The sequence below is a fragment of the Eulemur rufifrons genome, chromosome 6 (genome assembly GCF_041146395.1).
Source record: "Eulemur rufifrons isolate Redbay chromosome 6, OSU_ERuf_1, whole genome shotgun sequence".
NCBI classification, from domain to species: domain Eukaryota; kingdom Metazoa; phylum Chordata; class Mammalia; order Primates; family Lemuridae; genus Eulemur; species Eulemur rufifrons.
The window spans coordinates 29,760,057-29,780,565 of record NC_090988.1 but is presented as its reverse complement, the minus strand read 5'-3'; the positions used below and the strand labels follow the sequence as shown (position 1 = coordinate 29,780,565).

At 32.7% G+C, this 20,509-nt stretch overlaps 1 protein-coding gene and 1 pseudogene across 2 annotated transcripts in view; both read left to right on the top strand.

Annotated features, from left to right (window-relative positions):
* Positions 1-20,509, top strand: part of DYNC2H1 (dynein cytoplasmic 2 heavy chain 1) — a 285,364-nt gene that overhangs the window by 136,295 nt on the left and 128,560 nt on the right. For both annotated transcript variants that reach the window (XM_069469002.1, XM_069469003.1), the window contains 7 exons: positions 1,243-1,386; positions 5,817-5,906; positions 12,435-12,500; positions 14,226-14,276; positions 15,244-15,321; positions 16,626-16,757; positions 17,781-17,853. In XM_069469002.1, the coding sequence (XP_069325103.1) occupies positions 1,243-1,386; positions 5,817-5,906; positions 12,435-12,500; positions 14,226-14,276; positions 15,244-15,321; positions 16,626-16,757; positions 17,781-17,853 (634 nt within the window). The remainder of the gene's footprint in view (positions 1-1,242; positions 1,387-5,816; positions 5,907-12,434; positions 12,501-14,225; positions 14,277-15,243; positions 15,322-16,625; positions 16,758-17,780; positions 17,854-20,509) is intronic.
* Positions 18,147-18,858, top strand: LOC138383606 (large ribosomal subunit protein eL36-like; annotated as a pseudogene).

Here is a 20,509-nt window from a genome sequence, read left to right as displayed (position 1 = left end):
CTTTTTGGAGTTCTATTCAGAACCTTGAAGCCATTTAATCCTATGATCCTCTTATTTCTATCATCCTTTACCTTCATTCAGAATGAAGGCTCCTGGAGTTATTGGCTCTTTCCATGCTTACACTGAGCCATGCTAGGTGCTTTATTGTCCTAATGTGGACATCTATTAAAGTAATTTTCTCTGCCTCTGGTTCTATCAGTGTTCTTATTGGCACCAATCGTACACACTAGTGTCATAGTTTGAACTTTTCTCTACTTTAGGTATAGGCTAGTCTAGTGCTATGCCTTCTTGCATTACCTGAACTGATTCTCTTTTGAAATGAACGACTGATTCTACTCTCTGATCGTAACTGTTTACCATTCCATCTTTCCTCCTTCTCCTAATACAAGTGCTCTTGGTCCTAAAAGCCCAGTCCATGAACCACTTCTAGCTTTGTCATCTGAGAGGTAGAAAAGCATTTAAAATGTGTTGCTGTGGTCTGAATGTTTGTGTTCCTCCAGATTCATATGTTGAACCCTAATCCCCAGTGTGATGCTATTAACAGGTGAGGCTTTGGGGATGTGATTAGGTCATGAGGGTGAAGCCCTTATGAATGAGATTAGTGCCCTTATAAAAGTGGGGCAAGGGAACTTGTTTGCGCCTTCTAGCTTATGAGGACACAGCAAGAAGCAGCTGTTTTTATGAACCAGGAAATGGGTCCTCACCAGTCACCAAATCTGCTTGGCACCTTGATTTTGGACTTCCTAGCTTCCAGAACAGGGAGAAATAAATTTTTGTTTTTTATTGTTTTTATTTTGTTGTTTATAAGCAGAACCAATTTAGTGTATTTTATTATAGCAGCCTGAACAGACTAAGACATATATTGTCCTCAGCTTCATAAAAATAAGGAAGAAGCTGGGCGTGGTGGTGTGCACCTGTAGTCTTAGCTACTCAGGAGCTGAGGTGGGAGGATTGGTTGAGCCCAGGAGTTTGAGGCTTCAGTGAGCTATGATTGTGCCAGTGTATTCCAGCCTAGGTGACAGAGCGAGACTCTGTCTCAAAAAAAAAAAAAAAAAAAAGAATAAGGAAGAAAAATCAGATTTTGCTATTCCTTTTAGTTATAAAATTCTGTGAGTCATCATCTCCATTTGTTTTATGTGTATGGGAAAGTAAGGCTCTGGCTAGATATGTACATAGTAATCTGTAGGTGGCAGTAAAGCACTAGTACTAAAACGTCCTCCTCCCCCATCTGTTGATTCATAGGAGCGGGATGCCTATCTCCCTCTGGCTGAGAGTGCCAGCAAGATGTACTTCATTATCTCTGACTTGTCCAAAATTAATAACATGTACCGTTTTAGTTTGGGTGCATTTCTCCGACTTTTCCAACGAGCTCTACAAAACAAACAGGTAAGCTGTTGGTTACCCTGCAGCTGAGACTGAATCAGAAGATCACTTTACTAGATATAGTACTTAATTAACAATAATAATTTCCTGAGAAAACTTACATAGAATTATGTTTCAAAAGGCTGCATGTAACACTTGTAAACTATATTTAAAAGCAACCAGTTTCTTAATTTCATTTTCTGTTCTTAATGAAAGTAATCTATGTTCTGAGTATAAATTAATTGGTAATATATAATCATTAAAAATACTCGATGATTCTAAAAGGTATAAGAATAAGAAATCATACACATAATCCCATTACCTGGAGAAATGACATTTAACATTTCATTATATATCCTTGTTGTTTGAGGCTGTAATGTTCTAGTTAATGGAGATACAGCAGTGTACACTGCCTTATCAAGGTTATATTCTCATGGAGGGAAGGATATATTAAAGCATAACAAATTGTTTTAACCAAAAGACATCATACTGAGCTTTAAAAATGTATTAGTAGATTACAGACAACTTTCACATCAATGAATATAAATCCGTGCGATATTTTTAAAAGATGATGAGGCTATACCATCCTTTATTTAACCACCTCCTATATGGACATCATTCTTCTTATCTCTGCTGAATATTATATTTCCTTCAAACCTGACAGATTAAAACCATTTTCTTATGCTTACGGATTCTGTTGGAAATTTTCTCATTACACGGTAGGGATGGCTTGTATTTGTTTCATAATATCTGGGACCTCAGCCGGGAGGACTTGAGAGTTGGAGGTTGGGGTTAGGTGTGTGTCCGAGATGGAAGGACTTGATATTAGGACTGTCAACTGTAGCACCTCTCGACACAGAGAGATGGACTTCTTGTGTTATAGCTCAGGGCACCAAGTGTGTATTCCAGTGAGTAAGGCAGAAACTGAATCGCCTTTTATCACCTAGCCTTAGATCAGTGTCATTTCTGCTGTATTGTATTGGCTGAAGCAGTCACAAGCCTGCTCAGATTCAAGGATAATGGCAAATAGATGTCACTGCTTGATGAAAAAAAAGTCAAAGAATTTGGGGGTTATGTTTTAAAACATCTACAGACATGTATATGTTTTTCCACCCAGTGTTTTGCTTCTGTAATTATTTACTTAGTTAAATTCCTAGACATGGGTAGCTGGGGCAAAAATGTACATTTGTAAGCCTTTTGACAAATATTGTCTAATTATCCTTCAGAATTGTATGCTATTGGTGTATTAGCTGATACAATGACACTGCCTTTTTGCATCTACATCTTAACCAAGAACAGATATTATATATCTTTTAATAATTGTCGTGTTAGGCAATTGAAAGATATTGCTTTGTTTTTGTAAGTCTTTGATCACTTGTAAGACAAATAAGTATAGCATTATTTGATGTTTGTATTCTTTCTTTGGTGAATTAGTTTTTTTTTTAACATCCCTTGTCCACTTTTTAACGGTATTAATAGTTTAAAAATTGAGTTGTAAGAGATACTTATAAGGAAGTTAAACCTTTGTCATGTGTTATAAACATTTTATCTTCCTTTTCACTTCATTTCAAAAATATTTTTATAAAATCAAATTCATTTAAATTATTCTTCACAGTTTTTATGTTTGGTATAACACTCATATGGTTATTAGTTTTTTTGAATTGTTTTTTGGAAGAGAGTATTTTGTTTAAGTTACAGTGCAAAATTTCATATTCAGGTGGATTTACTTAAATCTGTTTCTCTGAGGAAAGATTATTCATTTAATAAATATTTATTGCACACTTACTGTGTGGGCATTTTTCTAGCTTTTTGGAGTATGTAGCAATGAACATAGCAGGAAAAATATCCTTGTCTTCATTGTGTGGACTACTTAATATTTTCATGAATGGATTACTTTATAAAACCTTTATTTGGGTATAAATAATGATTAGATTTTAACTGATTTTTTTTCCCCTAAGTGGGGGAAATAAAATGGTACCTAATAAAGAGCTTGTGCTTTGGGAGTAGTTTTTGTTAGCAAAAATTTGTCTACTCAATCATGGTAGACAAGATAAGCATTTCTCCAATGTACATTTGTAATGTCCTTTGGAAAAACATTAGATTTCAAAGGGGGGAGGGCTGAAAAATAAATAATTGTGTTTTGGTCCTTAGTTTTTCAAAAATATTTTTGAATTTAAATATGTTAAATATAATCTAATTATTGTTCTGATAGAAGCATTTTTCCCAAGAAAGCCCCATATAGAATGGTGTAAAATCTGTGAGAGTTGCTTCACAATACATGATTGAAACATATTTCTAATTTGCTGTGTCAGCAGATAAAACTAAAGGGAGTCATTTATACTTATCTTTTTTTGTATTAATACAATTTCCCATAACTTGCTACAGTAAGTGTATGGTGACAAGTTCATTTTAATTCCTCTTTTTTCTTTAGTCAGAAAATATACATGTTAAAAAATAGTATCTCTATAAACTGGTGTGAGAACTGATAAATAAGGTTAGGAATTCAACTAAATAAGAACATTTTTTTTTTACTCTTTAGAAAAGCTAGTAATTTGTAATTCCCTGAGTAACAATAGTTCTGTGATAATATAGCTATTAAATAACATTCACCCTTATGTGTGTGTGTAAAAGTGTACATGTTTGAATTTATTTTAAAAAGTGACATAACTGGCCGGGCGCGGTGGCTCACGCCTGTAATCCTAGCACTCTGGGAGGCCGAGGCGGGTGGATTGCTCAAGGTCAGGAGTTCGAGACCAGCCTGAGCAAGACCCCGTCTCTACTAAAAATAGAACGACATTATATGGACAACTAAAAATCTATATAGAAAAAATTAGCCGGGCATAGTGGCGCATGCCTGTAGTCCCAGCTACTCGGGAGGCTGAGGCAGTAGGATCGCTTAAGCCGAGGAGTCTGAGGTTGCTGTGAGCTAAGCTGATGCCACGGCACTCACTCTAGCCTGGGCAACAAAGTGAGACTCTGTCTCAACAAAAAAAAAAAAAAAAAAAAAAAAAGTGACATAACTTTAAGTATGTAGGGTACAAAACTTGCTTTCCATTATTTAGAATATCTACTGGATCTTACAGGCACTCTGTCATATAATAGAGTGCCTTTTAGTAAATCCAAGTCTCAATTTCACATGTGATCTTTGTTAACAGATAGTAAAATGAAGAGGGGTGTTTCCTATCTGAACTATTAATGAGCAACTCTACTGATTAGAACGTGCTACTAACAAGGGCAGAAGTCTTGGTTTGATGCACCTGAGTGCCAGTTCATAATGTCTTGTGCCAGTTTTATGGATTTCACTGATGATCCTGTATATATATTTTTCCAAATCATTATAATTACTTCATTAGGTTTTTTTCTTGGTATGAAGTTATAATCACTGGGAGACAAGCAAATTTTATCCCAGAATTGATTTTTGCAAGACGTGTGTTCTCCAAATGCTCCCTGATGTAAGATGTAAAAGGGCCAGCTTGTACGACCTTTCCCTCTTCCGTTTCTTTCTTTTTCCCCCCATTATTTAGTCTTTTTTTTTTTTAATTTAGGAGGGACAAGTAGTTTTTTTGTTACATAAATGAATTATATAGTGGTGAAGTCATGGCTTTTAGCGTCCTTGGTGCCTGAAGAGTGTACATTGTACCCGACAGGAAGTTTTTGATCCCTCACCCCCTCCTACGCTCCCCCCTTCTGAATCTCCCAAGATCATTATACCTCTCTGTATGACCATGTATACCCATTGTTTAGCTCCCACTCACAAGAGAGCGCATGCCGTATTTGTTTTTCTGTTCCTGAGATACTTTACTTAGGATAATTGCTTCCGATTCCATCCTTCTACCCAAGCAATTTTTCTTTAATCAAAGGAAATAGCCATTAATGGTATCTTTTCAAATCATTGCAATTTTGTACAATGGAAGTACAAAATCAGATCAAAAACTAAAGTTGCATATGAGTTTTTTCAGTATCAATTTCAAAGTTATTATTCATCCTTATTCAGCCTACAACACATGATTTAATATTCCCATATTGAGAATGAGAAAATTCTTTATAGGGTGGTTCTTGTCATGTTGCTGAACTGGTAATTATAATATAAATAATTGAAATGTCCTTAACCTAGATTGATACATTAATAGATGGTCTTTATAATGCCAGCAGAAGTCAAAGTGGTATGGTGAAATTCAACTTGTATTATTGGGAAATGATTGTAATTTTTATTTGTTGAAAGCTTTAACTTTAGATATTAAAGAAAAATATATCAATTTTTTTCTATTGTATTCGTATATAAATTTAGTGCACTTATTTGTTTAGTCCCTTGAGTTTGATGAACAAAGATACTTGTTCCAGTATCAGTTATAAGTCTGGAGGAACAATTTATAAGAGCAATTAAACAATGGGGTGCCTTTTAAATGTTTATAAATTTCCCAGTGATTTTTCAATTTTCAAATTTTAATCTACAGGATTCTGAAAATACAGAACAGAGAATCCAGTCTCTTATTAGCTCATTAAAGCACATGGTGTATGAATATATATGCCGTTGTCTATTTAAGGTAAGAAGCATTATATTTTTCAAATATAAAATATCACTTGATCCTCTATTTAATGAGTATTTATGTTATAATATAACTTTTTATCTACTAGAAAGATTGGCATTTCTGATATTTTTCTAGAATAATATTCATTATTAACTGGAACGTCTTACAGCATTCTGGGATATGGTGGGGAGAAAAGTGACAAATGAGGAAGGAAGAGCGAACACTGGGTTATCAGACAGCTCTAAACATCCTAGTAGTCTCTAAAAGAGAGAACAACAGTAGATCATGTAGCTCATTTTCTAGCCAGAGTTTCTCATCCTCAGCATGATTGGCATTTTGGGCCACATAATTCTTTGTTGTAGGGGGCTGTTCTGTGCATTTTAGTGTGTTTAGCAGCATCCCTGGCCTCTACCAGCTAATGCCAGTAACATTCCCTCCAGTCAATTGTGAGAATTAAAAGTTTCACTAGACATTGCCCAATGTCCCCTACATTGGAGAACAAAATCATTTCTAGAAATTTTAGATCTCATAGAAAAAGAGATGCTTGTTTTGACTTAGGATTTTTTTTTTTTTATTTTTAAATAGCAGTCTTTGGGTATAGCTTAAGACATAATGTTGAAGAAGAGCTTTGTAAAGGCAATTAACTAAGAGAAATTGAGTTATGGTTCAATTATATAGGCTTCTTAGAAAATCTTGAAAAATATATAAAGATATTTTTTGAATGAGATGGTAATTTTTATGATTTTGTTGAGGATATAAATCCTTCGAAGTACTTTTCAGTAATTTGACAAGGGATGTTATTGGAAGTTCAAAGAATTATAGTCGAGCATTTCTGCAGAATTCATTCTTTAATGGGATATATTTTTCTTCTAAAGGTCCTATATTTAACCATGATTCTCACACTCAACTTTTGGGCCTCAATTTCAACTTGTATAAAATGGTAAATTGTAAGCAAATGATCTTAAAGCCATTTTGTCACTAAAATGTAATGATCCTAGATATAAAGATAACCTTCAGAGTTATAGATCTCATGATATCTCTAACGTTTATATAATGCATTATCTTATGTAATACTTAAAAATTTTTTATTACATAAACAAAACTTAAAAATATTTTCAGAAAGAGTTTCAAACTTTATGGAACTATATAGAAAAAACCCTTAAAGCTTCCTTTCACCCTCTCCAACTCATATTCCTTCATTAGAGCAAACCGGTTCCTTTATAGTCCATTTCCTCTCTCATTATATTCATATGTACAAATATGTAGATAATAGTTTTTTAAAGTTTTTCTTTGCTATATGTTTTGTTCTATAGCTTCCCTTTTGTTGCAGTAGATCCTGACATTCTTTCCATGAGTGTAAATGTTAACCTCATTATTTTTAGTGATCGTGTGGTATTCCATAGTATGGTTATATACTACTTTATCTACTCTCTCGGTGGATATGAGATTATTTTTATATTTTTTGTACCTATGAATGACTGTACATCCTGTACAGCCCATTTATCTTTATATATATGTGTATTTCTATTCAGTAGATTTCTGGATGGAAATATAATTGTTGGTACATGAATTGTACTTTTTAAGTTTTGCTGAATATTATCAGATTGCTTTCTGAAAAGTTTTTTTAACCAGTAAATACTTCTACCCACATAGTAATGAAGGTATCTCCTTATCTCCTTCTGTGCATCCTTATCCACTTTGGATATTATCAGTTTTTTTAAAGTTTTACCGAGCTCTGGTTTATAAATGATATCTTATGTTTTATATCTTCTCTTTGTTGTTTTTAAAGTTATTTCTACTGTTCTCCCTTACCTTGCCATATTTATCTATTTTCTTGGTATTGTAAAGAATAAGCTTTTTGCTTTACATGGAACGAGTTTACTTTGTTGTCATTATTGTTTTTGTATTTTAATCATTAGATTTACTTATTTGATTTTCTAAATTATTAAATTTATATGAGTTTTTTTGAACGTAGTTTTAATTTTTTTAAATTTTCTAGTGAATATGTTAAGCTACAAAATTTCATTTTGGTCAATCTTGTAATAATGTGTTTAACACTTTTTTCTTTTCCTTTCTAAGACCTCTACACTAAAATACATTGTGATTTATGAAAATGTTATGGAGCTATAGTTATTTTAAGATGCTCCAAATCCTTTTTGAAAGTGGATATGTCATTAAAAAATATTATTTTTAAAAAATGTTTTAAGTCAAAAGACAATATAAACTTTCCTTCTTATTCATTCCAAAGATCAGTAGCTTTTCTTATTAGGAGTTTCTTGATTGTTTCTAACTTATGTATTTGTACCTCAGTTTATATAGTCTTAATTTATTTTTAGTAATACAGTATACTTGCTGATGAAATTTAAATCCTTATCATGTATTTTATAATACAATTAGGGAAGGATAGGTATTCAGTACCAAGATGATTTAACATATCAATGAAGTATAGTGAAGTTATTTCTTTGAAGTCACTTTACCTTTTAAAATGCATTACATTAGGCTAAAGGCAGCATTTTGTTACACTGGGAGAGAGGTTGAGAGTCTTAGCCTCCATAATATTTTAGTACCCAGTTGGAATTTTTCATTGCATATCTTGAATAATACTTTTCTATTGTGAACAGTTGGAAATCACAAAAAATAGCTGTGGCTTACGATTCTTAAGACATGTTTTTAATTGATGATGGAATATCTGTTTTTTTAAAAATCCTATTTCTGTTTCAGTAACATTAAACCTTTATAGCATGAATTCAGCATTCTATAGAGTTTCAGTGGCAAATAAAAATTCAGAAAGCATATTAATCATAAAGCAATGAGATAAATTTCTCAAGATTTAACACTATAACCTTACTTAAGATGGAACTAATTTCATATTTTAGTGAAAGCTTTTTGGGATTTTAGCAATCAACATAGCATTAAACTGCCTGCCAGAGTTTCTCTCATGCTGATTTTGCTGTTGTGTTGGTGACAGCAGTATTGCAACAATAGACTCTTGAAAATGGAAACAGACTAGAGTTATTAGTATTCACATCACACTGAACTGAAAGCAAGTTGACCTGGAACAGAAACATGATTGACTTGTTTTGTAGTAGGAAATTTAGACTTTTAATAAACTAAACCAAATAGAGAAAGCTGTGTAACACTTTCAGTTTAGATTATTAGCTGTGCCATTCTTTTTTCTTTAAGAAATTAAAAGTTTTTAATTCAGTTACCTAAGTTTTTCAGACAATTCTAGGATAAATTACATAATTCAGTTTCCCCAAACTTATGATTATAATAAAACTATTTAGAAGTAACTACCTTTACATATCATTTCTTCATCTCAGTTTATCATTTGAAATAGGTACAAAATAATGTAAGTTGTTGTTAGAATATTAGTTTCCAGCTATATTGGGTAAGTGTCCAGAAAATGGTTGGAAGGGAAGATTGGGAGAGCATACAATAGTCCCCTCTTATCTGCGGGGAATACATTCCAGGACTCCCAGGGAGTGCATAAAACCGTGGTTAGGGCCAAACCCTATATAATACTAGTTTTTTTTCTTATACTTACATACTTATGATCAAATTTGGTTTATAAATTAGGCACAGTAAGACATTAACAACAATAAACTATTAATAAAATAGAACAATTGCAACAATATACTGTAATAAAAGTTATGCGATATGACGCCTCTTTCTCACTCCCTGTCTCTCTCTCAAAATCTTATTGTACTGTACTTACCCTTCTTGTGATCTGTTGATCTGAAAACCGAGATGGCTACTAAGTGACTAATGGTCAGGTAGCATATATAGCACGGATCCACTGGACAAAGGGATAATTCATGTCCTGGGGCAGGACAGAGTCAGTTGGCCCATGACCTCATCATGCTATTCAGAATGGCTTACAATTTAAAACGTATGAATTGTTTATTTCTGGGATTTTCCATTTAATATTTTCAGACCACAGTTTACCATAGGTAACTGAAACCATGGAAAGTGGATTACTATATTCTTATTGTTTTCCATTTCTTATGGAAGTATTATCTCAGATATCTGAAATGGTATAGAGAGAATGTCTGGGGAAGAGGATATGAAGAGAAATTTTTTTCATGCAAATACCTTGAAAGTTAATGTCTGTGCACCTCACCTTGCCTCTTTTTCCAAATGAATTTGTTCACTGAGTGAGTAAAATTCTTATGGATATTATGTTTTAAAATAAAATATTACTAACATCACATGGTTATATTTATTGTAAAAATAATTTAATTTGGATTCTGATTTTTTTTCTATCAAAATGTATTTTCTTATATTAAAAAAGTAGAAGTTCTCTTGTTGGGTATTTAGAAATTTCGTACTTTGTGACTACTAAAGCAAATCTTGATAATTGAGTTAATTTTCTTCTGCTTAGATAACTCTGACACATTCGGTATTGTATCTAATCCTTTGAGTTTTCTGAAAATACAGTTGAATGTGCATAGAATTGTTCATTAAAATCAATTACTTAGCTTTAGGCACAAATGTGAGTGCCCAAGTTCTATGCTGTATCAACTCCTTTGAGATTAAAGCAGGACTTTTCTTCATAAGGTAACATTTATTTTATACTTTTAATTGAACATATTTGAAAGCAATGAATATTGTAGAGATAAAAGGAATGAATTACTTATATTTTCTATGGTTTCTTAGTCTCTATGAGAATCATGGAGCTTATAAAATATTTTTGAAGTAATTTTGAAATGAATATTACATGGTGTATCACTTTACTATATGTCAGTTATTTTACCCATCCCCTTTTGTTAAATGCCTTACCTATATTGCCATTTAATGCCTATAATAATTTATTATACAGAAGAAGAAACTAAGATTTAGAGCTAATAATCTTTCTCTAGGTTATTCAGATCTAGAGGATATTGCAGTTGAAATTCAAAGGCATTCTACTTGGTGGCTGAAGATTTTTTACTTTAATAGGATGCAAGTGAAACAAACCACAGTTTCTAGAAATGTGAACTTGATCTCAGCTGTACAGTTGACTTTAAGATTGCCTTATCTCATATTAATCCTGATCTAATAGTTTCACCCTAATTATTTACTACAGTAAGTGTGATTTAATGGTACGGAACAGATGGCTGATTTATACCACTCTATGGTTTACCATCTCTTATTGATTTTTCTTCATTTGGATAGTTATTCATGTTAAGAGTTATTCAGTTGAGATTTTGCTTATTAAATATACCCCTGATATTAAAATATTTTCTAACAGAACTCAAATATACTGAAATAAATTGGCATTGAATTAAAGTGACCACATTTTCTGATAAGCAAAGTAGATCAAAGATTTTAACGATAACAAAATACTTGCTCAATTTTGGATGTTGATAGTTTTTTTTTTATTTCAATTTAATTGGAAATAGTGCAACCATGCACAAGGGCTCACATTGTCTCTCTCTCCCTGTTAATTCTAATTTTAGTTTTATTCTTGCATCATTGTTCTTCCTTATAATATTCTTGTTAAGTACTTATGGCTAAAGGGAATATTTGGTATAGCTAGGCCACCAGACAGATGGCAAAAAGAGCTTTCTTCTACCAGTTCTAGCTTAGAAAATCATGGAAGATGATCATGGTTGGCCTGGCTTAGGTCATGTGGCATCTTTTGAATCAATATCTGTAGAGTGGTATAATGTAATTAACAACACTATAATTATATGCTTATTTCTAAGGTCAGGATGTCTTCTGTGACCAGAAAACAGGGAGAAGAATACCCGTTTATTGACCACATATTGTGTGCCTATTTTTTGACAGCGTTTTGGAGTTTGGCCTCAGCAATTAGCTTACTGACTCCAGTGGATAATCTGAGGATCATAGAATGACAGGGGCTTTCCTTCTGTCCATTAACATTAGAGACTATATTATTCTTCAGTTCAAGGGAAGAAATGTAATTATACTGTGTGTAAGTTTATGTCTGTTATAAAGAATTAACTGTATAATTTCTTTCTATTTTTTAGTGGAGACAGGGTCTAGCTCTTGCTCAGGCTGGTCTCGAACTCCTGAGCTCAAACGATCCTAAAAATATACATAGAAAAAAAATTAGCCGGCCATGGTGGCGCATGCCTGTAGTCCAAGCTACTTGGGAGGCTGAGGCAGGAGGATTGCTTGAGCCCAGGAGTTTAAGGTTGCTGTGAGCTAGGCTGACGCCACGGCACTCTAGCCTAGGCAATAGAGTGAGACTCTGTCTCAAAAAAAAAAAAAAAGAATTAACTGTATCACTAAATTATAATTATTAAACTATATCATGAAATGATAAAGCCTTCGAAGTAATACATTTTTGTCTTATTTTATCATTATATATTTCTTCACCATAAACTAAGGATGTTATAATCATTTAAAAAAGTCATTAGTTTATTAATTAAGCATCTTAGTAGCTTTTCCAGCTCATTATTATTCAACCCCTATTGATAAAAGTAGGTAATTTGGAGGCATAATGCATATTTTTGTGAACCAAAATTCAAGGACTTTGCTTTTGCAAAGACACAAATTTTACAAAAGCAAGATAATACTTGTTATTCTTTGCAGGCTGATCAGTTGATGTTCGCTTTGCATTTTGTTCGAGGCATGCATCCTGAACTTTTTCAAGAAAATGTAAGTCAAATTAAAGAAGGAAAATTTTAGAGATATATAAAAATTTGGTTATGGGTGGATTTACTGTTAGATTAGAAGTTACTTCAGGCTAGAAATTATATATGAATGTATTAATCTTTTACTAAGTTAGAAATTTAGTGTAAAATGCTGATCTACTCCCCTCTGGGTGAGCCTAACTTTCCAGAGGGGTAGTAAGGCAGGGAAAGAAATCTAACTTGCTGAGCTGCCTGGATTTTTCTGAACTTAGGGCTCCAGAAGAGTCAGCCTTCTTATATTCCTGGCCTAAGCAGTGGAACTGATAAATAGAAGAAGTGAGACAATATTGGTATATAACTACATTATTTATTACTTTCACTGCCTTGTCAAGAGTCAGCAGGTGAAACATCAGGGTGGCCAGTTCTCAGAAGTTTCCTTGAGCATACAGGTTTATGTTTATCTTTTATGTATAATTTATCTTCTTTGTGTATGATTTCATTTCTGGTCTGCCATATAACCCCCTTTCAAACTTCAAAAGAACCTCTCACGAGCTAGACCTAACTAAACCATCTCTGGTCTGCTTCCAATTTTTAAAAAGTTTATTTGCAAGTGGTTTTTCTCATTGTTATGCCATTATCGTAAAATGAGAATCCAGTAGCCAGGGTGCCAGGGGATGGTAAATGGACAGTGGAACTTGGTCAAATTTTAATTATCTTCTGAGTTCCCCTCATTCGAATAGTTAAAAATACAATTCTATCTATATTCTTTCTGTGTTTTTCTCTAACTCTCCATGCACTGGCTGACTTGTTTAGTTTCTCCTGAGCTTATTAACTTGACTCCTTTTATTTCTACTGTTAACATTGATGTCTTTCCCTCCTCCTACATAATGTTTTTTCACCATGATCAGTATGTTCCATGCAATATAAGACTATATTCCCTATTTTTCCCTCATAGAGTATAAATAAATTATGATTGAGAAAGAAAAACATTTTTCTCTGACTTTCATATTGCAGCAGTAATCATTCCTATTTTACTTATTTGTGCTTGCATAATTCCATAGGAAGAGTGGGTGGCCAAAGTGAGTGGAAGCAGGAAGTACATTGCTTTGGTAGTTATTACATATTGCTCTCAAATTTTTATGTATTTTATTTATTTTCTGGCCAATGTGTGACAGATAGTGTGGTAGTACCCATTATTGTCTAACTGGGCAGATTCCAGAACGAAGACATAGATTTTCTTAGAGCATTAAATTCCATAACACTTGATTAATCTTGATTCTGTGGTTAAAAAAGTATTAATGGCAATCCCCTCCCAATCTGTGGAAAAAGATAAGTTAATGGAAGTACTTTTCTTAATTTTTCCTAACATACACAATTTTTAAATTTTTGGTACACCTCACTGCTTATTTATTGAGGAATAGGATATGAAAGAACTATTTAACAGGTGATGATGAATGTTAATTGAATGACATTTAAATTTTAAGATGTTGAGACTCATATGTCTAATGTAGTTTTTGTTTTAATAAAATTATTTCTGGTTGATTTCATATTAATATTATGTAGTGGTACATGAACTCATTATGTTAATGTACTAGAAGAAATGAGAAGATATGAAAGGAGTATTTTTTTTCCTATGTCCTTGTAAGCCCTTGTAAACATTGTAAGCAATCTTATAGGGAAATTAAAATAATTTTATTGACTGGTTATTATTTTTATGTTTCTTGTGTTCTTCATATTTTTTATTCAATAGGAATGGGAAACATTTACAGGTGTGGTTGTTGGGGACATGTTGCGGAAAACTGTAAGTTAAAATAGCAAAATCTTGTTTCATTCTCAGAGAAAATAGTTCTAGCTTTGGCTTCATGAAATATAACTTACTTCAGAGGAGCTTTAAATTATTTTTGAAATTATACTTTGATTAGAGGAATATGTCCTGGCCTCTATTGCCCCTCTATAAAATAAACTTAGGTATATGTTTGACTTGAAAGACATATATTCTTTTGGGAATAATATTAAATACTAGGAAATTAATGTAGCTTCCTTTTCTCAATATATGACTTTTACTCCACGAATAATTTTATATTGTTTAAGGAAAATCTTACAACTTGAAAATTTTTTTTACATAACAAAAGTTTAAAAATTACATAATGAGTGCAACGCACACCATCTAGGGGATGGACATGCTTGAAGCTCTGATTTGGAGCGGGGTGGCGGGGGGAGGGAAGAGATAAGGACAGTATACGTAACCTAAACTTGTACCCCCATGCTGAAATAAAAAAAAAAATTTAAAAAATAAATAAAAATTACTTTTTAAAACTTTTAATAACTTCATTAAAATTTAGCTTTTTCTCTGATAATTTTCTTTTTAAGTACATAATACATAAAAGAAATACATATTTCTTTTTAAATATTTTTTAAAGCAGTACACCCAAAATACAACAAAGGACCTAGATCATGTCTGAAATGTAAGATATAATTTTAAAAATAGAAATTTTATGACAGTTTCTTACAACATTTAAGTTTTCCTGAAGTTTCATGAAAGATTAAGCACAATGAAAAAATGATTCCAACATTTGTCTAAATAGTTCTTTATAACTTAGGTTACGTAGAATTTTACCATAGTGACTTGTAAAATACATAAATAAAGAATTAATATATAGAATAAGCATTTATCAAAATAGTATTCATAAAAATAGCTACTCAATTGCTATTTTTTAAATTCTGAATTTTACCACATATAGTAAGGAAAACAATTTTTTTTATTAAAGGACTCTCAACAAAGAATACGTGATCAACTTCCATCTTGGATAGATCAGGAAAGAAGCTGGGCGGTAGCAACATTGAAGGTATTCCTTTTCTACTATGAGGGATATTTTAATTTTTTCTATAATTTGAGTTATTTCTGTTGACACTTTGTGCTACTTATTCATACTTAGATATGAATATATATGTCTGGATAAAGCATTTTTATATACTTGATTTATGTTTGTATTCCATGAAGTTCTATACTTAAGATATAAATCTTCTAAATTCTTTATTATTTTCAATGAAAATTCTCATCTGTATAGATTTACATTTCTGATCTTATAGCCCACTCTTGAAAAAAATTTGGGAAAAGAGAACACTGTTTTAGGTAAAAAGAATGAATATAATCATCTCTGAAAGATGATACTGTTTAAAGTGAATATTGAATACCAAATAGGAATTTATGAAGTAGTAAAGAGGGTTAAAACATTTAGAGGCAAAAGAAGCAACATATTCACAAATAGGGATGTAAATGAATATGGTTTAGAAAAACATGCTTTGTTAAGAATTTAATATTTGTTACAGAAAACCAGAACTGGAAAGAAGTTAAAGCTGTGCAGATAAATTTTATTCAAGAGAACTCTTGCATTAGGGGAAAAGAGACTTCAGTACAGAACTGGGCTCAATTCTTAATATAGCATGAAGTGGGAATTTATAGCCAAAGAGCAGGGTCTGTGGTGAGGGTCGAGGATGGAAAATTACTAAGAGGAAATGTCAGCGTTAAATGGGGATTCTGGCAAAATTGATTTTGCAGAATTCTTGCTGGAGGCAGACCAGGGTGATCAGATACCAAGAGTGGGGGATGAAGAGTTTTATTGAATATTAATGGTAGAGATTCTTGCTATAGTGACTTAGCAAGATTTCTGTTAAAATGAGACACTACAATAAAGGACATGAAGCCCAAACTGAGGCCTAGTCAGAAAGAAAACTCAGAGGAGCCTAACCAAAGTTTTGTCAAAGAGAGTCTGTGTCAATATTGATATGAAATTTGATATATTTATTGTGGCAATCCTTAAAATTTGTGCCTGATTTTAATGAAGTATTGCTTTTCTCCACCAGGTGGAGATAGCTAGGTACAAATGTTTTACATAGAGAAAAGATTTGTTAACTTACTAATACTGATTTAATACTACTTTGTAAATGTTTTAATTCTGGCTTTAACATTGGATGAGTCTAGAATACTGTTGCTGGCCTACAGATGATCAGACATGCCGGCACAAAGTAGCAAAGAAGTAATACACAACTACTAATAAATGGTTCTGATTTGTTTTTAGTTTTTTTTTTTTTTTTAATATGTATTTATATACACTGTAGCTCACTATATGTGGTTATTTTTATTTTTTAGATTGCTCTCCCTAGTCTTTATCAGACCCTCTGCTTTGAAGATGTAGCTCTGTGGCGTACTTATTATCATAATTCAATGTGTGAGCAAGAGTTTCCATCTATTCTTGCAAAGAAAGTTTCCTTATTTCAGCAGGTAAACTTTAGTGTTACCTAAAATGCAAAAAAGTGTTTAATGTTTTCCTTGTTATTCAGAACCCATTTAAATGAAAACTTTGCCTTTAGAGTATTATTTAACCTTTAATGGCTTATGTGGAGAAGGGTTTTTTGGTTTTGCCACATTATCCAGACAATTAAATCACTGGCAAAGTTAACTGGTAGGGCATCTTACTCTGTAGCTTTTCTTAGTCCCCGTGCCTCTAAGACAAAGGTGATCTTGCAATAAGAAAAATCTCTTCTAGAAAGAAACTAAAGTACAAATTGTATGGGTTCTAAACTCATTTCTTAGAGTTCTATCTGAAGAAAAGACCTAATAGTGAGGAACAAGAGATATTTTCAGATTCTATTTCAAAATAGAATGGTGAAACCTAATGATAGGTTCCACTCAATTTTTTTCTGGTGAAAAAACTCTGGGGAGTGGGAGAGCTCTCCAGAAGTTGACGCTGTAGGAAATGACCTTTCCATCTATTTATCTCTTCTCTATGCTTCTGACTGTGGCATCTCCATATACAGTGAATTCTGTTTCACCAAATGTGCTTTGAAAAAACAAAAACAAAATCCCTGACAACAACTAAGAAAAAATTCATTTGAAAACTTAAATATCTAGGAATATCATAGATATACATGATTCAGCATAAATATAGTGATTTGAAAATTTTAGGCAGGATTTCTGGGCCTCTGTTTGCTGTTACCAGAAGTGCCTTACCTATATACCACTATCTTCACATGCCATTTAGTCCTTTATTAGATCCTGAAGACATATTTAACCTATGTTTACTTTTGATGATAGGCTTGAGGAAGTAAATGGATTTCAGCAATATTTTGGATATTAAAGAGGTATCTTGGTATATACATATTGTGACAGTTTGAAGCATAGTAAATACTATGAAAAATGATATGTTCACATATTTTACTAAACATTTGTTTAATTAATTAGCATTTACTATTGTTTAATTAAAGGTGTTTTATTCTTTAAAAATATTCTGCATTTTATTTTAAGGTTCTTGTAGTACAGGCTCTAAGACCGGACAGATTGCAAAGTGCCATGGCTCTTTTTGCATGTAAAACTCTGGGTAAGTGCAAGACTTTTCAAGAACTAGACCACTGGCCTGAATTATTTGTTTTTAATTTACATTTTATTTTTATGCTGATCTTAGTTTAGAAATGTTATAAGGTTTTTTAAAATTCATTCTATGTATTTTACAATCTCTACTTGTTTTAGAAAAACCATTCTCTGTATTGGATATAACCATATATAATGTTGAAGTAAATTTGATGCATAATTGACATCCTGTATTTAGTAAAGGTATTTGAGGATTTAAAAAATATTTTCCTATAAAAGCATTTTAGATGTTAATATTTGTCCATGATTAGAATTTCAAGGAAGGCAAATGTTCGTGCCAAAACTGGGCTGCAGTCATACCTAAATGAAAAATTTAGACAATTAAAGTAAATTGTATTCAGATATACCATAGTCTTGGAAATAAAGTCTTTAAAATGAGTTTTCTTGCAGTATCTAAAGCAAAAAATGACAATTTGTCTTTTCGATCAGAAACTGCACAACATATTCCTATTAAGCCTTTCAGATAGTCTTGTCTAAAGACTTCGAAGTGATCACCCATTTGGCGATAATCCATTTTTGCAAGAAAAGTTTGGAAAAACCGTGCCAAGGAAAGACTATGAAAAGGATTTTACTTGAAACACAGAAGTCATTGAAGAATCATGGATTGTCCACTGTGGCAGCTGTTGGAGAGCCCAGCCATGGCTTTTGCGCTAACCCATGGCCATGGTCCTCCACAAGGGCCCTAAGGTGACCAAGAATGTGAGCAAGCCAAGGCACAAATGCTGCTGTGGCTGCCTCACCAAACACACCAAGTTTGTGTGGGACATGATCCAAGAGGTGTGTGGTTTCATCCTGAATGTGTGATATGCCATGGAGTTGCTCAAAGTCTCCAACAACAAAAGGGTCCTCAAATTCATCAAGAAGAGTGGGGACGCACCTCTGTGTCAAGAGGAAGCCAGAGAAGCTGAGCAACATCCTGGCCATCATGAGGAAAGCAGCTGCCAAGAAGGCCTGAGCCCTTTCCACTCTGCACAATAAAACTGTCATAGAAATACCAAAAAAAAAAAAAAAAGAGATCATGGCTCTTTACTATTTCTAAATTGCAGGAGGTTTTAGAATTATGTTGGAAATGATAAGTCTGGCATAGTTAAAATAGTATGCTGACAATTTTTTTTTAAAAAATTCTTTATTTCTAATTTTACCACATAAATGTATATGAAATTTTATCTAGAAACTTTCTTATTAATTATAACATACATTTGAATCAAATAAGATTAACATCATGTGTATATTTTCTCTAAATTAGAATTTCTCATGTAAACAATCTAGCACAGAGTTCTATGAAATTAAACAAAAATATTGGGCCTTTCATGCTTACTACGGAAAAACTTTGTAGTACTGTATGTATATTGAATGTAGAATAATCATTCTCTTGTTAGCAGGTAAAGCTGTATTTTGATATATCAGGATATTATTTTGAGAAATTGTCTTTTAGCTTCAGATTATCAAATTTATCCTAGTGAACATACTCTTTCATTTAAATTTGAATGTTCATAATGATAATAATCATACCTTAACACTTAAATAGCTCTTATTATATGCCAGATATTAATTTAATACTATATATGTATCAGCTCCTTTAATCCTTACAGCCACCTTATAAGGTAAGTGCTATTTTTATATCCATTTAAAGATGAAGAAATAAGATCCTACAGCTAATAAATGACAGAATTCAAACCCAATTCCAAAGTCTATGTTCTTATTAAATACTGAAATAGTCAAATTTATTCTCAGTTTAGAGGGATATTGTTGGCAGATGGTGATGTAAGTCTCAAACCTTAAAGTTGTGCCATATATACATCTATCCTCATTCTAACCTACTGTATTAGTTTCCTACAGTTGCCATAACAAATTACCACCAACCTTGTGGCTTAAAACAGCAGAAATTTATTGTCTCATTGTTCTGGAGAGTAGAAGTCTGAAATCAAGGTGTTGGCAAGGGATGCTTCCTCTGAAACCTATAGGTCAATCCTCTCTTGCCTTTTCCTAGAGTTTGGTGGTTTGCTTGCCATCTTTGGTGTTTTGTGGCTTGCAGTTGCTCAACTTGAATCTCTGCCTTCATCATCACGTGGCATTTTCCCTGTGTGTGTGTGTCTTTATATGGCTATCTTCTTATAAGGACACCAGCCATATTGGATTGAAGTATACTAGACTCCAGTATGTCCCCATTAGAAGTTAACTAATTATATCTGCAATGACCCTGTTTCCAAATAAGGTCATATTCTGAGGGACTGGAGTTAGAACTTCAACATACCATTTTTGGGGAACAATTTAACCCATAACACCTACTAACCCAGCTTTTCATATGATGCCTGTCTTCTGCCTGACCCTCTGCCACAGTATGCATGTGCATACACACAAATATTTTGATCACTTGGTTGATTAGTGATTGGCATATGGAAATGTGTCTGGACATACTTTTTGCTTTCCTTAACTTATGCATAAGAGAGGAAATATCCCCATTTATTCATCTCTGATAGAATGTTTATCTACTGAATAATTGTTACTCATGCCTGGCAGAATGTTTATCCACCTGACTCTTGGTTGCAAGTGACAGATACCTATCAAATTCACTTAAGTGAAAAGGGGAGTTTATTGGCTTCAGT